We start from the raw sequence: 25,007 nt of genomic DNA on the forward strand, positions 1-25,007 counted from the left end.
CTTTTTAAAAAGTTTATTTTTCCATAGCAATAACATGTCTACCCAGTTTTACCCCACTAGTGGGGCAAAGTCGGGTAAAATGACTTTTTTTACAAAAAAATTAATGAAAATTAAAAAACAAAAACACTTATGGTTTTGAAACTGTGGTTGCATTAGTGGGTAAGTAGTGCATACTTTTGCAAAAAAAAATTTCCTTTATGCTAAAAACTGATTTCTGGAAGCCTGCAAACCTTAGGGTCCCGGTTTTACCCTACTTTCCCCTATACATATATAAATGTTGAAATTAAAAAAAAATATCCATAAAATCATTTAATAATTTTGTTGTTGACTTTAAGTCAACTAATAAGCTGATTTGCTTTTTTCTCAAGACACATCTAATTTTTTTTTAAATTGACTTTAAGTCAAACTAATAAGTTGATTTGCTTTTTTCTCAGACACTTGATGATGTCCGTAACATTTTGATGAAAAAGCTTTTCCCTCACTTTTGTGTGCGCCTGTTCTTTTCTTTTTCAAAACCCTTTTACCTCAAAAAAAAAAAAAAAAAAAAAATGCTTTGAAAAAATTAACAGTATCATTAATTACCATTATAGCTAGCAAATGTTTCAACAAAGTCAGAAAAATTATTCTGTTTCAGCCATGTTGCAGTATCTGCAAGAGTTGATTCAACCTTCAAGTCCTCTTTGATCTATCAAAACAAAAAAAGTAAAGATAAATGCAAAGAATAATGCTAAAATTATTTGAAATGCTGAAATTTTTACACAATAATTCACTTTGGCACATGACAAAGTCACTTACCACTTTTTTCAATACACCAATTGATTCAGGTAATAGATCCTGTTCCTGAGAAACAGGATAAATTGTTAACTGAACAAAATTTCAGAATTAAAAGTACTCAATCGAAACACATATGAGGTAGTGAGAAGCAAAGGGATGTAAGTGGGCTATTTAAAGTTTTGAGTAAATCGCGTCCAAAGTTCAGATCCTAAGTAAGCTTTAATCAAAAATTTTTCTAAATCATGCTGTACAGCAGCACCAACCAGGTCTACTAGTACTATCCCTTGCCCCAAGACGGAGGAGAGGTTCCTCTACCATTTGTTCTAGTTATCTCTAAATTTTTAAATTTGTCACTTACATTCCTTTGCTCCTCACTGCCTCATATTTGAACATTTTAAATTATACTTTAAATAGAAATGTTTTCTTCATGCATTACCTACTTTTACTCTTGTCCAGCAAGATTTTCTCTATAAAATTCCATTTGTTAAATTAATCAAATAGGATGAAATATTATTTTAAGAAGCTTTATAAGAAGGCATTGGAAGGAAACATTAAAGATAGTCTGGCATTAAAAATATAAGAAACCAACTAATTGTAAATAATGTACTGTATGATATCAGTAGTGAGGTCATTATATTGAAAACATGAGTATTAGCTTTCAATAGAAAGAGTAATTTTATGCAAAGAAATACCTTCAAAAATCATTTTAAAATACAAAATTATGCAGAAACTTAACCAAGGTGTACCATATTTACTTTGGTTTTTCAATTTAATCATATTCATCAGCGCAAACTTTAAGTGATCATTCTTCATTTAAAGTGAACCTTGGAAATGGTTTTGAATGATTAAGCTTTGAAAAGAAATTATAAAAGCAAATTATATAATTAGCTTCATGTAATGTAAATTACATAATTTGCTTCATGTAGTTTAATTTATCATATCTAAAATCAGCGACGCCCCATTTGGAGGTCACAGGACATAACTGTGACTCCCCCAAACAAAAAAAAAATTCTTAGTCGGAATATTCTTCAAATGACACCACAATTTGGAAGATACAAGTGCAGAACAACATTTTTTTAATTGTCTATAATATATCTTCTCACTAAATATAGGTATGTGCTATATATGAATGATAGTATTTTATTATTCAGTAAAATTCATTTGCTCTGTTTCATTTGGCAAATTCAGTGTTTTCTCCTTTGTTACTATTATGTCACTAAATATTTCTTGAAAGTACAATAAAAAACTTTCTTTTATATAAGATATACAAAAATAAATAATTTTTAAGGTTCCAATAGAACATTATCAAAGAAGGTCTTTAGTCAATTTGTTCCACAGCAGTTTTCTTTTTGTACAACACTTGAATACTAGTAACGTTCATACAGCACATGGCAAAAAACTAACATGCTAAGAAACCACATGCAATAACTTCTACAATTAATAGTAGAGGCAAAAATTCTTATAAGTTCAAAAGGGGCTGCTTGGTTAGATGAGGTTCAGATTATTTATACTGTACTCTCATTTGAACAAGATACATAACAACAGGTGTTTTAAGAAACTAGTTAATAAACTAGAAATAAAGCGGTTTTCTTATTCAAATCTTTAAAAGTACATAAAAGATAAAAAGCACTAAAAAAAATTAAGATAGAAATTTTACTTCTGATTGAAAAATAATTTGAATAGTTATAGCTTAATTTGTGAAGTGCCACATTTATGATGGATTGTCATTCAAATACTAATTTTCTGCATTTTGTTACTACTGATAAAGTGAAATATAAAAACAAGAAATTCTCATGAGCTTGTAATTCTGTCTGTTTTCTTGCTACACAATAAACATATTCGGATTTTTTTTTCTTTTCGGGCGGGGATGGGGGATCTTTTGTTCTTTCTTTCTATTTATCTTTTTTGTTTTGTTACACATGCAGTAAATATAGGGAATCTATTAGATTAAATATTAGTAATCATGAATCACTTACAATTATTGTGTCTCCTAGTGTCAATAGAAGACAGTTACTAAAAAAATAAACAATATTTATTTTATTTTCATCTTTTAATAAATATATTTGTGGAGGAAATGTTGTCTCACAAGATTGAGAGGAATTGGGCATCACTGGCAATGAATTTTGAAGTGAAATATAAAACGTGAGCAATTAAAATTTTGATCTCACATTTTAGGGCTTCATAGGAGAACTTTGCAAACTACAGACTACATGAATAATTCATTTTCAACATAAAATATTTTCCATGTTTATTACTTAAGATACAATTACAAGTTCTTAAACCAAATGTCAAAAATTCTTCCACAAGCCATCAAACATTTATGTATCTATTTTTCTCCCCATAGAACAGTACATACAGTCGAACCTTGTTATCATGACATTCTTGGGACTGTCAACAAAGTGTCCTCATAGTTGGAAGCGACGGCGTAACCGGAATAGTTTTAAAAATTCATAATTAAACATTAGTTAACCATAAAATTAGACTTAACTAATGTAAATTTGAATTATTGGTGAATATAGCAAAAATTATTCAAAAAAAAAAAAAAAAACCTCTTCTCACTTATTATTTTTTCTTTTTTTTCAATTCTACAATACTTTCCAATAAAATGTTTGATAAATTTTTGAATCACATTTTTCACACTCCTTCTTCCACAAAATTACCAGCAGGAAAGAAACCAATTCAAAACACTTCACTTTTGCCCGCAATTTGATTAGATTTTGCCGGCTAAGCCCCACCTTTCGAAGGTGAAAAAACCCTTTCTAATTCTTTTATCCACTAAGAGTTGTGTGTCCCTTTTCAATCTAATGAGGAACCCCTTATCTCTTTTTCTATCATGGGAGAAGCTTGTTGTGACCCCCTACAGCTTAACGTAGCTATGGTCTTTCTCTTGTCTTGCTGTTTCCCTCGTACAGTATTGCAATCTACCTTTCTATTGTCCCTCATTGTGTCAAAATCTGAAACCTGTACCTTTCAGAACTTATTTACTCGCCCCCCACCATTCTCGAGGTGTCATGTCTGGTCAAATCTCTAGTCAGAGTCCGAAATTCCTACAACAAACCTTTCTAGATGTCTTCATTATTTTACTGAAAATTTTCAATTGCAAAGAAATATTTGATCCAGTCTGCGCAGCTCGAAGCGTCGTCATAACCAAAGTTGCACACAAAGAACTGTCATAAAATCCGGAGACACTTAACATGAAAATTATATGGCATAAGTTCGGTACTTTGAAAAAGTGACGTGACATCCGAAGTGTCATGAAATCCGGGTGTCACAATAACAAGGTTTGACTGTATTAGTAATGAGTGAGTAAAACATTATATTAACTTTCAAAAATTATTTCAGAATGAAATGCATTTATTGTTTTTATTTATTAATGCAATCTTTCACACCAATGTATAGAAAAAAATGAGAAAAATTTGCATCATCCATTGTAAATTTTATTATTAATTTTAAATTTCTGCATCCAAAGTCAAAGTAGGCAAATAAATTGTTATGTTTTTCAAGCAAAGGCAAATAAATTGTTATCTTTTTGAAATGCACTTTATTATGCAACAAAGCTTTCAAAATAGCATTAGCAAACAGCTTTTAAAAATAATGAGCTCTAGTTTTATGAACAGAAATCTAGTATATACTACCTATAAATAACAGTATATACTAGACCCAAAAGGGATCTGCAAGGTAGACCAGCATTAGATCAGTCAGACAAACTTTCAATGAAATACATTAAAAATTTAAGTCCTGCAGAACAATTTATCATAAAATAGTTAATTATTTTTATCAGCAAAAATATTTTTGCAGCTTTAGATTTAATTTTTTTTTTTCTTTTTATTTCAACAATCAAATTTTCATTAACGTCAAATTAGAAAACTTTTTAATACGAAAAAACAAAATCAATTTCTTGCTTTTTACAAATTTAATACTTTTTTTTATAAATATTTTTAAAACTAACTTTATAAAAAATTAAACATGAGATTCACCATTATGTACTAAAATGCAATTTAAAACACACACACGATAACTTGCATCATGATTTTGAATGAATTGCTCTTATAACCATTTTTTTTTTACACAGCTTACTAAAGTCAAATTCTAGATTTTTTTAAAACAGCATATTAAAGCCAAATTTTAGGTTTTTATTCCACTGGTTTCTTATTTGAATATGTATTTTCTATCTCTTTGATTCTCAAAAGTAATCTTGACATAGAGAACATCTTCAATTGAATATCATAAAACTAGGCACAGCGGAGAGGGGGGGGGGATTTTCCTTTCCCCCTAGAGCCCCTTAAGTTTTAAGCCATACTGCAAGTTTTAGTATGGTAATATTTTAACATTTAAAACTGCTATGATTGTTTGACATTTCATCATCATGCATAAACTTTTAAGAAAATTTACTTATAACTTGTTTGAAAGTAAATTCGAATGATGTATGCCACTGTCATTCTAAAAGTTATGATGGGCTCACTGAAAAATAGTCACATACATGCAAGGACTGTCAAACTCATGCAAGGAGAGAGTGGTACTCTTCTAGCAGAAAACTTGGGCTGCTGGTCTAATCAGCAAATTGGAAATCGACTTACACCACTACCATTCTCACCTCAATGGTCGGTTCGGTCAGTGGACAACTTTCATGAGCTCCAAGTAGGCAATCTATTTTAGCATCTTTTTGCGTAATTGGTACACTAACCACAGCACCTAAGGATGAAGTCTAATCCATGCTTAACCTAATTTGTAAACTGTTTCACTTCTGCTTCTATCATTCTAGTATCTCCAAACATAACAACACTAATTAAAACTAACAAAATTTAAACTTACAGAGCCAAATTTTAACAAGCAACCTTGACATTTTAATTACTATTTTTACACATCTAAATTTATGTGGTTTCTGTAGGACATTCAAAGCAGCTGCTAAGTTTTTATCTCCTTTCTTAGGATTCTCAGTAGTTAGTAATACACTGATTTTACATCACTTTATTCTGCACACCACAATGCTGAGTAGCATTTCTCTGAATATGAAGGAAATTCAAAAACTGCCATATTCTTTATGTTATGATAATCAATTTTTAAAGAACAGACAATTTTTGTAGATGGAACCCAAGAAAAAATTCTTTTCAGTTAATTTTTTTAACTATGAAATTTCAAGAAGTTTTAGTACAATCTCAGGTACCAAATTTATCATGGTATCAGAACTCCCATTACTTGTAGCTCCGTGTTAACCATAGCAGTATGAACTGAACTGTGTGAACACCATGCGTTCATTAAATAAAGTGCAATAAACACAAGGGAAATAAAGTGAGTAGAGGCACATATATCATTTGGTAATTAAAATGAAGTAATCTTAAGTAGAAGCATTTCTGCACTCTTTTTGCTTAATACAGATTTTAAATGGAAAACCAAACAAGTTAATGTAGTTCTACAAATAATAAAATGTTAATTTAATATTTTTTAAGATGCAAAAGCACACATACAATCAAACCATGCTAACATGAAATTAGTATTTGGAACCACCAAACTTAATAGCAGTATTATATTAAGTATTGCACTAAACATTAAGTCAACAAATTAATTTGTAAAGCAAAAGAAATATTTAATCAGATGAGACAATATATATATATATATATATATATATATATATATATATATATATATATAATGAGATTAAAATTTAGTAACTCATGAAACAATTATGAATCGTTTTATATATGAGGGATTCTCAGCAAGGAGGAGGAGGGTAATTCTGAAAGAGAATGAAAAAACTACAATGTGAATTTGATTGAAATAACTGTATTTCCTTGAAAAATTTTCACAATAATATGTGAATAAAGTTGAGCACAACATCCTAATGACGGATATTTAGACAAAAAATGAAATAAATTTGAAAAAAAAAAAAAACAGCAAACTTTGCTTGTTTGATAAACTAGAATTAGAATTAAAATTATAACTAGAATTCATAAAATAGATTGGGGAGGGGGGAGGGGGCATGAAAAATATTTCTGGATTTTGTAATTAAGTGGGATAAAATTTCTCTACACTGTGAGCAAACTAAATTGCATTAAAAGTTAAAATTTCAAAAAAAAAAAAAAAAAAGAAAAAAATTAGTCTAACAACACATTTTATACTATTTTAAAAGCTGATACAGCATGAGTTCATGTAAATCAGCAAAGCAAAGTAAGAAATGTTTTGCAAAAATGTGAATTTTTAGAAACGCTTCTCATTAATAACTCAAATTAAATGTAGCATGAAGAATCAACAGATGTTATAAACCAGTTAACAAGAAAAAAAATGTTGGTTCATAAAATTTCATATTAATAAGGTTCAACTGCAAGTGCATGTTAAGATAAAACGTTTCTCAAGTTATCTAATGGTAAAGTACAATAAAACATACAGACCTGTTTCACAGAAACAGTAACAGGTATTTCAACACTTTCAATGGATGGAGATTTTTCACGAGAGTGATTGGAATGATCTGATAAATCAAGAGATTCACTTTTACGTCTTTCATTTCTTGAACAGCGTCTGTAAGCATACATTAAACTACTTTGATAAGCAACATTTTGATAATTGTGGGTTTCCATAAAAATATTTAAATATAACTGCAACTAATAATAATAAACATTTTGTTTTATTTCAATCATTTTTGCTTAAATTGTACTTATTTATTTGTTGACTAGAAGTAGGCCATGTAATATCTTCTTAAAGAACAACAAAACTAACGAGCTGATGTGTGTGTATCACATGCCTTCCTTTTACTCCAATTTAAAGATAATAGTGCCTCGGAGAACAAACACTTTAAATACTTTCATTCCAAGTGTGTTGCGAACCGAAGCAAAGAAAATATTTTATACAGATAAATTTTCCCGATATTGGCAGTTTTAATGTGATTCAATTGTTAACTTCCTAAATATGGCCAAATTGAAACCAAATTAAAAAAAAATAAAAATAAAAATGCCAAATTCGTCGCCAAGTTGGCGACAAAACTTGACGACCAAAAGCTTGGCAATATATTGCCAAGTGTTTGCCAAATTATAGCACTGCTTGAGTTTACATTGAAATTAACAATGATTTTACCCCAGAAAGGTACGAAAGTCCCCCTTTGGAACATCCGAATGCGATCAAAAGAGAAGGTGCACAACTAGACCCCACTTGGAGTCTATGTGCCAAATTTCAACTTTCTAGGACATACCGTTCTTGAGTTATGCGAGACACATAAGCACATACATACGTACATACAGACGTTACGAGAAAACTCGTTGTAATAAATTCGGGGATCGTCAAAATGGATTCTTCAGGTGTCTATATGTTCTTAAGCATGTATCCACTTGTGATCGGGACGGAAAAAGAATCAATATTCATTCGGGGTTCAGCAAAATGGAAATTAAGGCCGATTTTTGAGTGAAAATATTTTTGCGAATACAATACTTCCTTTTTCGTAAAAGGAAGTAAAAATCAGTATAGTAGAAAACAAATAAAATTGTTATGGCAATCATTAGTTGTGAAATATTATTCGAAGGCATTATAAATTTTATTGCTATACTGTGGTGTAGAGCATAAAAGTAATATGGTACAAGACCCCAATTTCGGAATCCTGAAACTTGGAAGACCTAAAACTTGACATTCTTTTCCTTAAATAATTAAAAATCCTAAAACTAAAAATTAAAAAAATAATAATAAATAAATAAATAAATAATAATAATGTTTTCTTTTTCACTGTTCAAAATTGTTAATGTTTGACAATTACTTGTTGAAAACACAGTATTTTCAGTTCAGCTTTTGAAAAATGTTTTTTCGATGCCACATGTTATGCGAAAATAAGTGTTTTGCTGTAATTGTGCAGCAGGACAAATGATTGACTTCGATTCTGGGATATTCAACTCCGATTCCTTTATCCCACAATGAGATTGACTCCGACTCCACAGCTATGGTTTTAACTGTGAAATAATTATTGTTAATATGACTTGTTTTTATTTTCACGCTAAAGTTTTAATTTAGGTATTCAGTTTTCGGTGGATAAACTCGAAGTCATTTATGTTTCTACATAACGATATGCGCAGAAGATTTTTTTTTTGACAGTGAAAATTTATTTTGCTAAGTGCATTAATTCATTTAAAAAATTATTTTTGGCAACAGGGGAAAAAGAAACAATTTTTTTTGATATGATGTATTTATTTTAATACGCTTTATTAATTTTAATTATTATTTTTTTGTTCTGAAAGCTGTTAAAGAATTTTTTTAATGGAAAAAAGTGTATTAGCTGCTTTTTTTAAAAGGTGCTGCTATTTCATTTGTTCGTTTATTTATTTATTTATTTTTATGCATCTAATTTTTTAGATGAGTGAGGAATATTTTATTATTAGAAATCAACTTAAAATATTAAAAAAATATGTTTGAAACAATTTGTGATTTTAGCTATTTTTGAGAATATTCATCAGGTACTAGAAAGTAGTATGGGTATACGGGAAAGTAGGCTCGTTTAGTTCTAGACGAAACTTCTTGTTTAGAAAGTCTTTTTTTTGGTTGTAATCTTGTCACAAAAATCTTCACAAGTTAATCTGAAATCAATTTTATGTGTCAATGTTACAAATGACAAAGTAATTATCCAAAATAATCCTTCTCAGTTAATTATTTTCAGACTTTTCTGGTCATCTGTAATCAATTTTATCATTTACTGGGGCCTGAAGTAAACTGGCCAGGATGTCCTACACTGGCAAGCATACTTTTAGTGCACAAGCTGTCATGCAGATGAGTTCAAACATATTGAATAAAGTCTTAATAGGTTTACTTCCTTAGTATTAATGATTAAAGAGCATATTGTGTAAAGGGACATGAGTAGGTGATACAGCAATCATACTCTATTAAAGAGTACAAATATAAACATCATATAAAGGAAGGCTGAAGACCATTGGTTTGCAGAAATGAATTAAAAAATCTTTATTCATACTTACGACTGAGAAGGAATAATTTTACTTTCTGGACTTGAGATTTTAGGTGAAAATGATTTTGTTGATGCTGTTTGTGAGGAAGGAGTTGTGGGAGTCAATGATGGCATAGTGATATAAAGTGAATCTGGGGGACACTAAAAAGTAAATAAATAAACATAGCATAAATACAGTACACAAAAAAAGTTTATAGAACAACAGGGAAAAAAAACATAATATAGAAAAAAAATTACTTTTCAGTATTTACAATTTATATATTATCTCTTTATATTAAAAAAAAGGTCAAAGAAAATTTTGAAAGGAAGTCTGTGGCGGGCCTGCGTCCATGAGTCTCCTTAGCACCTACAGCCTTGAAATTTTGTACAAAATTACTTCGAGTCCCAATGGTTTGCACCTGGATTTTTTTTTTTCAATTTCGAATTAAGTTTTTTTGTAATTAATTTTTTAAGCTCAAATTTCGCATAAATTGCCTATTAAAGGGGTGAAAAATTACTTGCCCATATTAACATTATATATCCTTAAAACGGGCAGAATTTTCTGCATTCTACACAATTTGTTTCAATGCTCTAACTTAAATACGTCGGGAGTTATTTGCGTTTTTAGCTTGAACATTTTTAAGCTTAGCTGAAATTTAGGCACTACTTTCTTCATTAAATCTATCAGTAAAAAGTGAAGGAATTGTCCCATAGTTTTCTTTTCGACACCACTGGAAAGAGCATCGTTTTTTACTCCAGATCTAACTCAACCTATGTTCGAAAAACTTAGCTTTTATCTCCAAAGGGAAAAAAGTTACTAGCAGTTTTAATAAAGTTCGAAAAATCTAATTTTCATTCAAATTATTATGTTTTACTTGGCGTTGCCATAGTTACGTCCTTTAGATTTATTTTTTCTTCTTTCTTATTCACAAATTTGAAGGGTTTCAATTTTAATGGAAAATCTTAGGCTCAACTCAGTGGCAGTTCATGGGAGGGGCCAGAAAGGGCATGGGCCCCCCTCACTTTTTTTAGACAATAATTCATTTTGTTCTATTTATTTTCCCTTTTTTGTGTGTGTACATGCTTGAAATTTAAAAAAAAATTGGATTTTACCCTATTTTTTGGGGTATAATCCGTGGATTATCTGTCAAAAAAGTGTAAAATTAATGAGGTGCGGATTATACGCTGTCGAGGATTATCTGTGTGTGGTGTGTGTGTTTTTTCCTTAACACCAACGCATTGAACCTCAATATTTACAGCATTATTCACCCTACCTGTAAATCTTACACGATTCAGGCTATGTAAAATAAAAAACATACAGTAAAGGAAGAAGACTTCATTTCCACAAGATTCGACCGTTTGCTTCTTTCTTGACACTTTGTCTTCAAATAATTAGCATACCATAATGACAATTTGGGGAACAAATCATTATGTTTTAAATTATTTTTATATTAGTTTTTAATATTACCTTAAAAGTTATTACTTTGCATTTTAAATTTAGTTGCTAAAATTGTATGTTAAATCAAAACTTCATTTTTTTGCATCGCATTATCTGCGGATCGTATGAAGATTTTTTTTCCCTTCATACCAGCTTTAGAACTTCAATTTTGAAAACAACTCCAGAGGAGAGTACCAGAACCCCTTCCCGTAAGTCTTCAAACTTCGTCTTCAATTGCGTTTCTGGAACTGCAATTTCAAAAAATTAGAGGGAGGAGGAGGATTTATTTTTCAAAAAAAAAAAAAGACTGAGGAAGCCCCGGAGCTCCATCCCTTACCCTAATGTTAATAAATATGGCCTGCAAGCGCGTTTTAAGGCTTCAATTTCTACAAATTTCCGTAGAGTCTCCTGTACCGTTCTTCCCCCTAAAATCACCAAAGACAGTATAAAATTGCGTTTTTAAAGCTATAAGTTTCAAGATTGAGAGATTTGATGAGCAAATCAAATCAATCAAATTGACGAGATTTTTTTCCTATTATGCCCCTCTCCCCCCAAATGTGACAAGTTATCAATAATTAGAAGAAAAGAGTTCGATATTTTTTTCTTTGTCTGCATAAAAATTCTGAATCTAGTCCATGAGCACCAGCAGATTCACACGCAAAAGGGTAAACCCGCATGTAAAATGCTAAGAATTTTTTTTACCAGTTTTCCGTTTTTTAAAATTATGTTTATCTATTTTTAATTTATTTATTTTAAAGCGAATACTGAAATGTATTTTTATCCTTGTTAAAGTTAATTAATTTATAATTTTTACGTATGTCACAATATTTTTGCACTTTTGTAATTTGGCCTTGCTTGAAATAAAATGAATTTTACTCATTTGAAATGATTAGTTATTAAAAGATTAAAAATAATATTACTATTAAAAATATTAGATAAATTTTGCTTTTTAAAATGTGTTTATTTATTTTGAAAAGCCAGGAGATGAAAGTGCCACCCTTGCAGCCCCTTAGTGGTGCTGCAAGGGACGCGTGCTGCAGAGCCAAAAAGCATTCTGGACATAAAAAAGTGAGATTATTAATTTTCGTGATGTATTTTGTAGTTTTTCCCTATTTGATGCATTAAATTTTTTTTTTTTGAAAGCAGGGGTGAAAGTGCACCACTCTGCCGGCAATCATGGACATGAACATGATATTAATAGCTTTTGTGATCTACTTAGTACTTTAATATTTTTTAGCTTGTCCTGTTTCTAAAATAAAATAAAATTGATTTATTTAACACAGTTATTTTAAGAAAGTTTAAATATTTAAAAACCGTTAAAAAAACTTTTCTTTTCAAAAACAGGAGGTGGGGGGGGCACCGATGATCTAGCTCTCTCACTTTTTCAAGGCACGAACTGCCACTGGCTCAATTCAATTCAAGCCCTGAGCTAAAGATTCTTTAGTAAAGAGCAAAATATATTACTAGAGACCACGAATATGAAAGCGACTTTTCAAACGTACAACAACTGCGGTTTTGCAATGCTCAGGAGCCTCTCAGCTCTTATCGATCTGCAAGTTAGTACAAATTATTTTGAAACCCGGGGAAGGGTGCTTTTTGTTCCAAAGGGAGCTCATAATGCGTTTTTAATCTGTTCCTTTCTAATTGACAATTTAAATCTTTAAGAATCAAATAAGATTGCGAAGCAATCTTTGGGGTTGGTGAGTGTTAACAAGCAGAGGGCAGAAAGTCCCTAGTAAGGTAAAAAGTTCTAATAAAAGTATTAACTTTGTTATAAATAACCATGGCCCCACTAGACAGCGCTGACGCTTAACGGGCGTTGACAGTTTATGACTTTTCTGTGTTGAACTGATGCAGCTCAGGCATCTACTAATCAATGTCAATGTTTCAAAGTTTGTTTAGTTTTGATTGGATGTAGCTTGCGCTGAGTGGAAGCCCTGCAACCACCAATCAAAGGAAACAAAATGGAAACGGGTTTTCTGCAGTGCCTTCTTTGTTGCCATGAGTTTTAGCAATTGTCACTGCCTAAAAGAGTTAAATGAAACTTATGTATGATTCAATATGAAGTTTGAAATCACTAAAAAATAGTCATGTTTTAAAAAGAGCTCACAAATCAATTTAGCCATCTTGCCTTCTCTCTGGATAGTTTGTTCAGTTTTATCATTGCCGCACAAGTATGAGCATGCATGGTGGAAGACAGTGGAGACGTGAATCACTCCAGAATTTTTTATTTTTAAATATAGTTCCTGTAGCCTGTTATTTTGACGAGGGAATATTGTCACCATTTTTTTTCTTTAGAATATTACATGTACATCAAAACCAGTGTCAGAATTACAAGATTAAATCAGTCATGTGTGCCAGTTTTATCAATGACATTGGTTTTTTGCGCCACGTATTTGGATGCCTCTTGGACGGTGGCTTGAGACTTGAGGTTTTCTGGGGTTACTTTTGCTCACCTTGCTCAAATGCGTGCAAGTTTTCTGTTAGTTGGATTTGATGATTTTACCAGAGCTTAACAAGTTTGTTGTTTTAGAATTTCTAGATGTCAATATCATATATTTTTCGTCTGTTTTCAAACTGGCTATGCAATAAGCGAATAGTTTTAAACAAGGAGTCATATGAAGAATCCTATGCGTTTTTGTATGTTCTTTCTGGTAGATAGTGGAGTTGAAATGTGTGGACTGATTTATAGGAAGTAGTGACAACATTTTTTAAAGTGATTTTTTAAATTTTTGAACACAATTTTATGCTGTGACAAATTTTCTGTGATGTCTTTGTGTAATGACTGGGGAGTTACAATCTGAATTACTTTAGGTTTTGAATGAAATACTTTCTGATGAATATTTTTTATGTTTAAAGATTCAATATGAAATATACATGTTTAACAAAATATGTTGTTTATTTTGTTAAACATGTGTAAGAATTCTTTCTCTCTGGTGAACCATATGTCATTTAATTTCTGTTGGCCTTAGATAATCCAACTTTTGTTCTTCCGAACTCCAGGTTTTTATGTTACTGGCCAACAGTAAATCCTACAATAAAGACACACTGAGCAATTTATATATTTTAAAAAATTACTAATGGCAGTATATTGATGTATTTTAATACTAAAAATGGGATGTAAAAAGTAACATCAGTGTAGCCTACAAAGAGTTTTGAATTTGTTTGACCTTAAGAAGTTGCAGAATTATATACTGTAATTAGAAACAAAATAGCATGAGATGTTAATCAGATCATAGAAGAAAGTTATTTGAGCAGCTACCCTCTTTAGTTATGTTAATTGAGGTTGTTACATATCTTACTTTTATAACTAAGAACAATTACATTTTAATTACAAAATGGATTAACATTGCTGAAATCAAAATATCATACATTAAACACTTTTACATACCTCAGAAAGTACTGTACAATCATACGAAGTTTTATACTTGTCCTGAAACAAAAAACATAAAAATTTATTTGAACAACATAGAATTTACATTTAATATATTCATTTAAAGAAAGAATAATACAGAATCAGCAACAGCTTTTAAGTTAATTTGAAGTGTCTAATAATGCAAACAGCTATATTAAAACAACAAACCTGCTCAATTTGTGGCCTTTTACTCATTTTTTCCCTGTCAGTTTTGTGCTTTCTATCGGCACCTTTTGGCTGTAAAATAAATATTGAAAAAATATTACACACTAAGTTAAGTGCAATTCAAGTAATGAATTGAGTGCAGCAAATGTTGGATAAATTTCTCTCAGAAAATTGACTGAAATAAATAATGATATATTGACTGATGTAAAATATATTAAGGGTGATATGCTAAAATAAAATTATAGTTAATAATTATTTTACTGCTAATTGTATACCATCAGTTGTGATCTGCAGCATACAATTTTGATTTGAAACAAGTTCCCGATTTTAGATTTTAAAATTTATTTGTTTGATATTCTTTTAAGCAAAACTGTCATCCTTTTTGTCATGAAAATTTAACAATTAAAAAAAAAAAAAAAAAAAAAAAAAAAAAAAAAAACATACATGTTAACTTATATGTAGAACTTAATCATTTAATGCAAAGCTATATTTTCCCATTATTATTTTTTTTTTTTAAGAAGTAAATAAATTACCTCTCATTGGAGTAAAACTAGAAACGTAGTCAAACAACCTTAGATACCACTTCTTTATTTCAATTCCACAGCATATTTTAATGTCTCAGCATATTTTAATATATCAACATGCATAAAAACTTTGAAGATTTTAGAAAGATACATCATATTAAAAACTGAATGATTACAAAAAAAAAAAAGGTTCAAAATTGCTGCATAACGAATTCAAAATTTTGTGCAAGAGCAAAACTTAATTATATTGAAAACTATTGTGTAAGGTTTTATTAAACAGCATTTTAAAAAGTTTAAACATTTGAAATTGAAAAAAAAATCTGTTAAAATGAAGTCTAATTGGATAGAACTAATCTGAACAAACACATATGATGAATTCAATTTAGAAAAAAAAAAAAAAAAAGAGAGAGAGAGAGACAGAAATTCATGTTTATTTTAAAGCTTTTTTTTTAAACTTTATAATGAAAAAAAGTTTCAGTATATTTGAACAAAATGAAAAGTTAGATTGAAGAAGGCATAAATAAAATTTATATTTTAAACAAATTTAAATATGTTGAATCACCTTGAAGACTTTCACTTGACATGATGCCACATGAAGTCTTAGCGTGTAGTTTTCGGAGTGAGAGAAGGTTTCAATCTGAATTCGAAATGGTGCACCTTTTTCTCCTCCATGTTTCTTAGGAGTGAATTCTGTACTAATGCAGTTTAACTAAAATTGAGAAATAAATACAAGACACTTAATAAGGGTGAAAAAACTAATGATTTCTTAAAAAGAAAAACAAATTGAATTTCTTTGATTTAAATCAGTTTTCTTTTAAACTTAAATAACCTTGAAATTGATATTTTAAAAATTACAAAGAAATTATATTTCATGCATTACATCACCAAAAAACATCGGAAATATTTTTTTGATTAAAATTATACATTTCTTAAACAAATTAAATCAGATTAAGGGGGTATTCTTGTATAGAGGCTCAATTTTGAGGTGATTTTAAGGGCGTTAAAAAAAAAAGTAACCAATTTTCCTATAAACTTCTTATCATTTTTTTATGGATACTTGAGAAGTATAAAAATGTATAACAGAGGGAAAAATGTTTAAAATAGAAAGCAGTAGAGGCCGGCAAAGTGGGGACTCAAAAAAATAAAGGTGTCTACTTGTTGACAAGGTTCCAATCCTCCTGTTGATCTGAAACATGAAATTAAGGTTGATTCTTATTAAAGAAGGATGTAGAATTATCTGAACGTACTTGATTTGGAAAAAAGTTTTTTTGCACAAAATGGAATCTTTTTGAAAAAAAAAAAAAAAAACGTCATTTTGGCTCTTTTTTTCAATTTAGGTAATTTTTTAAAAATAGTTTAAAAAAAAAATACAAAAACCCCTACGTGGAGACAATTTTGATAGCACCAAATTTCAAATAAATCGGTGCACTAGAAGTTGAGATACCTTGTCAACCATATTGAAAAGAGTAGTTTTGAGAAAAAAGAGTTTAAAATTTGCAGTTGAATTTTGGGCAGTCTGAGTGGTTTAATGGTATGCTATACTTATATTTTCTGAACAGCCACCCCTGCCTTATACCTTGTTCCTTCCTATACCTCAAAAGATACATTTTTGGCAGATCTTTCAGCAGGCATGTGCGGGAGCTCAAGCGAGTGCCCAAGCAGTTGTAATCTCCAATTTTCTTCATATTATTACTTATACTTTATAATATTTGCTTGTAGTATATCTGTGTTTTCTGAGTCAAGTGTGTTAATTCTAGCAAATGTCATGTTGAACAGAACATTTTTTATGCAGCAAAACAAATATGTAGTACAAAAACTTTAATTACAAAAATACATTAGAAATGCATATTAGCAAAACGTTAAGAAAACAAATAATGACTGAAACTGGGGTCGAAAATATACGGCGTTATAAGAAATTGCTAAAATACCACCAAGCTTAGAGGTTTTAGAAGCAAATACTGCATTTTATTTAACAGTTCATTTATAAATGAATTCCACTCTTCGTTCATTAACAGTAAAATATTCCATTACAGAATCTAAAAACGTGTTGGGCAATTTTTTTTAAAAAAAGAGTATATTCTGAAGATGTATTTCTAATAATTATAGCTAAAGCATGAGCAACAACAAGAGGGGGGAGGGGGGGGGGCTATGTGGCACTGACTATGACACTGAAACTTTAACCTTGTAGTGCTTTAAAGTCATTAGTTCTCATTCGGAAGGTGTGCCTGCGCCACCACTTATGGGGGGGGGGGGAAACCCTTCTAAAGTATTTGTATAATAAGATCAAATATCATTATTCTGCAATAAAGAATAGCGCTATTGATCATCTTAAAACAATAGATACTCTAGCGACTGAAAGCCATGGCCAATTACCATACTTAAGACAAAAACATTCGACATCAAAATGACAACAGCAAGATGAAGCACGGTTAAAAAAAATAAAATGATTTTTTTGAAAAGATATGAAGAACTTAAAACAAATGTCAGTCTAAAACATTTCATCTTTTATCAAACGTTGTTTAAAATTATTCTTCAAAATCCAAAAAAAAAAAAGACGTGATTTTTTTTTAAGCCGTCCAATTTCAAAAAAGGCCAAATTTCTTGAATTTAGCTCCAAAAAAGCCAATCTGGCAACTCTGCTTCCCCATGCGGAGAAATGCTTGCTTGGTTTTGTATCTGAAGAAGTGCCAACAACGGTCTCTTATCATTGGATAGGAGTGATGGCGTCACTGTATTGTCATGACAACGCCCCTTCACTTCTTGCTGCGCTTGGGCTGCAGCGTGGATTAAAGAAAATCTCAAGTCAGCCTATCAAGCCACTTAGTGTTAAATTCAGCTCTGATCTCATTTTAAAAAACAAGAAAATAATCCATTATTAGTATTTTTAATGCACAAGGATCATATAAAGATTTTTATCAAAGGAATAACATTAAAAGCAAAATAGTTATGTAGATAAAATTCACTACGAAGTGCCCACTCATTTTTGAGCTTCCTGGTGGAACCCGCCCCCCCCCCCACTGGATAACTCTGCCCCTGCATTAATAATTTTTATATGTCTTAGAAAAAATAAATAAACAAAAATAAGTTTTATTAGGGGAGAAAAAAGAACTTCAAAGAACTGCTTGTCCCTGAAAGAAAAACATGACTAAAATAAACCATTGTTTATGACTGCTTTCAGCAACAAATGTTGATCAGATTCAAATTCCAAGGCAAAAAATTGAAACAAGAGGGGAAAAATATAATTTGATAAAAACTTACAACAAGTAGAAAAAAAATTATGCAAATCAACCAAATTTGTTATTTCTGATGTAACACAGAAACTGATTATGACATTAAATTCAAGTTTGAGAATTTAATGACAAAAAAAAAAAAAAATATTATTTACCCTAATAAAAACTCCAGTTTCATTTGTTGGATCCCATAAAAATTCACAAATGTGGATATTGTTTGGATCGTTCAAAACTTCATACACACCATAGGACAAAGGAATATCTGGAAATATTTAAAACATTTTATTAGACAAATGTGAATTAAAACTATTCAAAAATATTATCTTAATTAGTTACTTAGTTACTTCATCAAATAACAAATATTTTTTAATGAGAGAACAAACTTGTTAAAGACACAAAAGGTGCATATAAATAAAGATTAGAAGTAGAATATCAATTCTATACCAGAAGCACCTTAAAATTAAGAGGCTAAAATGATATAAAACACTTACATTGTTGATAAAAATATTATTTACATGATAGAGTATTTGTGAAACATAAATTGTCTAACAATTTTGTGACAGAAAACTTTACACTTAAAATACAAACTATATGAAATGTTAAATAATGAAATAGAATGTTTTCTTTAAATTTTAATTAAAGAAAGGATTTCATGTGACAATTTGCTATCCTCATTGAAATTTGTAGGGAGACGGTGTTTCTAAAGCTATTTTTTCATTTACTTGGTGGTAGAGCCTCATTCATGGGAGTGTTGCTCTGTAGTATTTGTGGGGTTACACTATCACTCATGGGAGGATGAGAATACAGTGATCTCTCGCTTATACCCGACCTCTGTTATATGTGTTTTTCTCACGGGCCCGGCGAGCAATATAGGAAAACAATGTAAACTCTTGTTCATTTATATGTGAAACCTAAAATGCACCTTTCACTTATGCGCGATAAATTTTTTTCAAGTTTCCGTTAAATTGCTTATCCACACTTTGCTTATCAGAAGATTTGTACCCTTCTTGATCTGTCTGTTCCAATTTTCAAAATGTTTTCAAGAATGCGTTTTGTTTCTCACAAGTGTGCAATTGGGTGTGCAATGAGTCTTGTGATTGACATCGAGAGGGGAGAACGGGTTACATACGAAAAGGTTGACGTCCCTAAAAGTTGTGGTCAAGTGGAAAGCATTGACATAGCCTATCAAGGATCTTTTGTGCCTCATACACAGGGGCGGCAAATAGGGGGAGCAAGAGGGGGCGGTTGCACCGCCAAATATTTTGTGCAGAATATTAAGAAATCGGGAAATTCAATTTACATAACGAGCGAATCAGTGATCATATGAAATAGAAAAAAAAAATCTGCAGATGATCTTTAGTAAAAGTTGATGAAACTCGAAACCTGTCCAAACACGAGCAAATGTTTTTGGCTATAAGGGTAATAACTTAGAAATTCATGAATCATTTTCAGAACTTCTAGAATAAAAAACAGATGGAGAATAAGTTTGTTTCAACTAAAGAAGAAATTTCCTCATATGGGTTAAATGCTTCAAACTCTTAAGTTCAGTGTTAAGATGATGCTTCTGCTTCTAATGTTCAAAGGCAGTGCAGAGGTGTGACTGGCCTGATTTTTACAAGAAGTTCTTTGGTATTTTGAGTTCATTGTTGCGCTTATATTATAAATGTACATTCAGTTAGGGAGTGAATATTGATTTCTTCTGTTAAGAGGCATATTTGGGCAATTCAATACATTCTATACTTTTATGGAAACTTCTTACAAAAGACACGCTATTTTTGAAAAAAATTCGTGCATCAACAAATACTTTTCCTGAGTGCTCTTTAACCGAGAGGTACAAAATGGTCTTCAAAAGTTAAAGCTAGAATTCTTGATTGAGCTCCTATTATAAGAACTTCTTGTCAATTTGGAATTATTGGACCTATTAAAAAAAAATATTTTAAAAAGTGACAAAAATCACATGATGATGTAAAGTTATGATTGGCTCAATATTTTGTATCAAATAATAGATTCATTCAGTTTCTAATGAAATTAACACAAGATTTAGTGATAAATCTAAATTCAATATTATATGTGCAGGCTATTGAACAAGATAAATAAAATATTTCAGTTACACGTAAAAGTTGTTGAACGAAGCAAAAAGAATTGTTTTGTGAAGAGAAAGTGTACTTCAATGATGAAAAATGAAGACTAGAGCACAAATTTTAAACTTGCGTGGGTTTTTTTAAAGAGAAAAATTTTAAAGATGCGTTTTCTAACATAACTTTGTAGCTTCAATTATTTTTCACCGATTCCAATCAACTCAGGTAATTATGAAAGATCATTTTCGTGTCTAAGAAGGTTAGAGTTTTTTTTTCTTTTTTTTCGTTGCATGATGGGACAAGCAAGACTTTCATCTTCAGCTATACTGCCAAGAGCATGCCACTGGATATTGATGGAATATAGTACCAAGATTTCCTTTTCTTCTGGATTCCAAAAATCGTGCATTAAAAATTTACTTCAGAAACGGTAGTATCAAGATCTTTTCTGTTAGTTTACTATAAAATAAATTAAAAGTGTGGAAATTAAAATTTGAATTTCTTTAATGACTTTACTTAAAAAAAAATGTACTCTTATTTATTCCATACTGAGAAAATTCATGTTTAAAAAACTCGACCCCCCAAATTAAATGTAGAAATGCCGCCCCTGCTCATAGACTATGACACTGATCATACGACAGTTTTTAGGTTTACATACTGTACAATGTATAAAAAATGACGAAACGTACAACTTCAATTTTTACATTTTTATTAAATTACAATGCATAAATGGAAATTATGTGTGTATTTATTCATTAGTATCAGTAGTGTACTATTAGTATTATTATAAATGTTGACAGCTTACTGCATTTAAACTTATTTTGGGGGTTTTTCACTTCTGCATGAAAATTTCGTTGTTCCCTTTGGTCGTGTGTAAGTACGAGGTTACTGTACCTGTAAACAAACACATAAACATGCAGTATAAGCAGTACTGTAGTTGGGGAGGGGGTTACACAGAGGGATGTCGTCCCCCAAAATATTTGATTTTTTATTGTAAAAAAGAAAAAAAAAATTCAAACGCAATATAAATTAGTTTTAACACACCTTTTTTTTTTTTTGGTAGGTCATGACAAAGCTCAAGGTGAGTTTCTCCAAATATTGTTTCCTAACTACAGCACTGAGTATAAAATTAAACTTTTTTTTAGGGTGAGGAGTAACTGTTACTGCCATGGGCAGGTAAAGGACAATATCTGCAGAAATGAGTTTATGAGATATTTGAAGAAATGCATTTTGAATTCCAAACTAACAATAGAGAAATGTTAAAGTTTGATGCTTTTTTCATGCTTCATTTTCAGCAGAAATTAAATAAGCAAGCCTGTACAGAAAAGTTTAAGCTGCAATAGATAATTAAAAAAAAAAAAAAAAACGAAAAAGAAAAGAAAAGAAAAATTGCAGATACTGTCCTTCAGCTTCCCATGGTAGATTATTCGAATAATGATGAGCATGATACACATAAAATAAATATCAACCAGTGGTATCTAGCTGAAGAAACAGGTGGATAAATTTTAAACTTAAAAAAAAAAATGTTGGAGAAGCTGTCTGTGGACTACACCAGTTATTAATAGAATCATACCAATTTCCAATATTCTTTCTCCACATCTTTGACTTTGCCACTGAGAAATTTGTTCTTTCTCAGAATATTGAAGCCTCCTCTCATGGAATCCGACACGAATGACGCTCTAAAAAAGAATATATTATAATAGAAAGATTTAGATTTGAAAATGGTTTTGAATTTATAAATAACAAAACTTTAGCAAAACTTACTTTTAACATTTTACCCTGCATTTCTGTAAGATCTCCCAATTTTTTTAGCTTTATTTCATATGATTGACCTAAAAGTCAAATTTCATGATTAAATTGAATAAGCATTTTTTTTTCTAAAGTAAGCACTGTCCGACTGTCATGAGGAAAGCCTTCACCGAAATGTTTTGGACTGTCTGTTGCTATAACAACGAGGCATGTCTCATTTTCCCAAGGAAGGCGTAATGTTGGAAAATCTCGCACGACTGCACAAGGCGAGAGGACGAGTGGCGAAATAGTGTTTCTATGGCAGTAGACAGGCTGAGACTTAACGGCGGGAGCTTTTCTCGTGAAAGACAGACAGTACATACACAGTAAAACAGGGTATCAAACGTAAATGAAAAAACTTATAACATGGATAAAAAAATTCAAAATTTTTATCTTAGTGTAATTTTTATGAATAACAAAAATTCTATTTTTGCTCCTGATGTGATATATTTCCTATCACAAACTAGTCACATTACAGGTAAAGAAACAATTTAATTTTTGGCAGTATGACTTAGTGCTCCATTCAAGAATTTTGAACAAAAAAGATTGAATATGAGAAGAAATGCGAAGATATTATTATATTATTAAGCAGTGTTATATCTGTTCAATGCTATTCACACTTGTTTGCTCAGAGAAGTATTGAAAAGGAAATGTTGAAGATTACCCCAAAAAAGAAATAAAGAAAAATTCACAAGTGTTGGTTTTTAATGAGCTCTATGGGTAAAGTCAAACAACATACCAAAAGTTCTCTTACACATACTGTCTGACCACGGATTGTATGGAAAGACAAACATCCGTTTTACAGTCGGAAATGGACGAATCTATTATTTTTTTACCGATGTCGGCTTTTGCAGAAGCAGAGTCTCATTCAAAAAAGCGGAATACGCCATCAAATTTTTACTTTCCCCCCTTATTCACATAGATTCGTCTTTTCTGGACGTTTGAAAATTCCATGCAATGTGTGGTTGGACAGTACATTAACTCCTTTTTTTAAAAATATATAAGGTACTTTTTGGTATTTTAAACTTCTTACTTCTGGGCTTGTAATACAGTAGTTCTGGCAAGATTTTGCCAAGTATAAAGATTCAGATACAGTCACCTGGTCAATATACTGCAAATATTGTATGGTGAAAGGGTCATTGAAGATGAATAAATTAAGGGCTATCTGCTAGAGTTAACAGTTTATCAAACTAATAATAATATGATCAGGCACATCAATACAATCATGATAAGCCTGCCACAACACAATATCCACATTTGTGACCCATCAGTGGGTCACGCTGGACTTTCTTAATAGACATGCATGTCCACTGGTGGGTTACCTACAGTTAGTAGAGCATTGCATAGTCGCTGAAAGAATGCGTGTGCACCGGACGCACTTTATATCATAGCTATGGCTACATGAGTAGTGTATCTATGTCTATGTACTAGTTAAATGGTTTGTTGATCTGATAATTTAGTTATGAATCAACTCTGTGTGAGTATAGATAAAGGGAAACAACAAACTAAATATAATACTAAATATAAATACACAAAACACATTAATACATTGAAGTATAAAGAGTGCAAGGAAACAACATTTTTAAAAAATACAGACAGACTTTGTGTTGTCGCAAACATATTATTTAAAACAACCATTGCAGGATGGCACAGGCAACATATTGGGGCATGAGTTCACACTTTATTTCACACAGACGTATAGAGCACATTTAGGCTTATACTTTCCCTTAATCATAAAATCAGAGTTTCCACTGAATTCTAGGGAAAAAGTTCAACGTATTTTCCAGCTATGAGCGTGCAGCATTACAAACAAAGAGCAAACACTGATACAGTTAAATTCTGTTACGAGGAACATCAAAAGACCACTAAGTCTTTTCATTGCAATGGAAATGGAGCTAAGTAATGGCAATTAAAACACGACAGACCATTGATTTCTTCAAAATGCATATTTTGTTGTTGTATTGTTACTCGCTGGAATGAGATTTTACTGTGTAGCAGGAAATAGGAACATCAATATCCTGATAATTTCATCCCAGAAATATGTAAGTAAAAATAAGGGTAAGAAAAGAAGAATTCATTAAAAATGATATAGTATAGCAAATGAAGATAATTATAAAAATAATAAATAAAATTTTTTAATTAAAAACTCAAAAGCTAAGCAGAAAAAAAAATTGAATTTTGACATCTTGAATTCAAATTATGTTTTCCGCAATCACGAGTGTGTGTGTGTATGTACACGTGTGTATTGGTGTCTGTGTGCAGGCATGAGTAAGTCGGCATGTGCGTATGTGTATTTGCGTCTGTGTGCATGCATGAGCGTGTATGTTTGTGTGTGTGTATGCATAGTCGGTATGTGTGTATATGTATTTGTGTCTGTGTGCATGCATGAGTGTGTGTGTGTATGTTTGTGTGTGTGCATGCATGAGTAAGTGGGTATGTGTGTGTGTTTGCATCTGTGTGCGTACATTTGTGTTTGTGTCTGTGTGCAGGCATGAGTAAGTGGGTATAATTGTGTGTCTTTGCGTCTGAGTGCATGCATGAGTGTGTGTGTAGGTGTTGTGTATGCATGCGTGTGTAGGATATGAATGCAACCTGGAGACAGTTTTGGCTACAGGAGCAGCATCATGAAGGCTGGTCGATGGTGGTGCTGCAGAGAGAGGCAGGGGGAAAATAAAATCACATAGGAATTC

At 31.0% G+C, this 25,007-nt stretch overlaps 1 protein-coding gene across 4 annotated transcripts in view; it reads right to left on the reverse strand.

Moving 5' to 3' along the window:
• The window catches only part of LOC129219746 (transcription factor CP2-like protein 1), an 80,823-nt gene that overhangs the window by 21,273 nt on the left and 34,543 nt on the right, over window positions 1–25,007 (reverse strand). The window contains exons 7-16 of one of the 4 annotated variants that reach the window (XM_054854038.1): window positions 22,294–22,361; window positions 22,103–22,208; window positions 18,610–18,716; window positions 15,787–15,933; window positions 14,704–14,772; window positions 14,512–14,553; window positions 9,714–9,844; window positions 7,161–7,287; window positions 796–840; window positions 583–685 (exon numbers count right to left, since the gene is read on the reverse strand). In XM_054854038.1, the coding sequence (XP_054710013.1) occupies window positions 583–685; window positions 796–840; window positions 7,161–7,287; window positions 9,714–9,844; window positions 14,512–14,553; window positions 14,704–14,772; window positions 15,787–15,933; window positions 18,610–18,716; window positions 22,103–22,208; window positions 22,294–22,361 (945 nt within the window). Of the gene's footprint in view, window positions 1–582; window positions 686–795; window positions 841–7,160; window positions 7,306–9,713; window positions 9,845–14,511; window positions 14,554–14,703; window positions 14,773–15,786; window positions 15,934–18,609; window positions 18,717–22,102; window positions 22,209–22,293; window positions 22,362–25,007 lie in introns of all 4 variants that reach the window. The other 3 variants (XM_054854037.1, XM_054854040.1, XM_054854039.1) reach the window with 3 other exon arrangements.

The sequence above is a fragment of the Uloborus diversus genome, chromosome 4, assembly GCF_026930045.1.
Source record: "Uloborus diversus isolate 005 chromosome 4, Udiv.v.3.1, whole genome shotgun sequence".
NCBI classification, from domain to species: Eukaryota; Metazoa; Arthropoda; class Arachnida; order Araneae; family Uloboridae; genus Uloborus; species Uloborus diversus.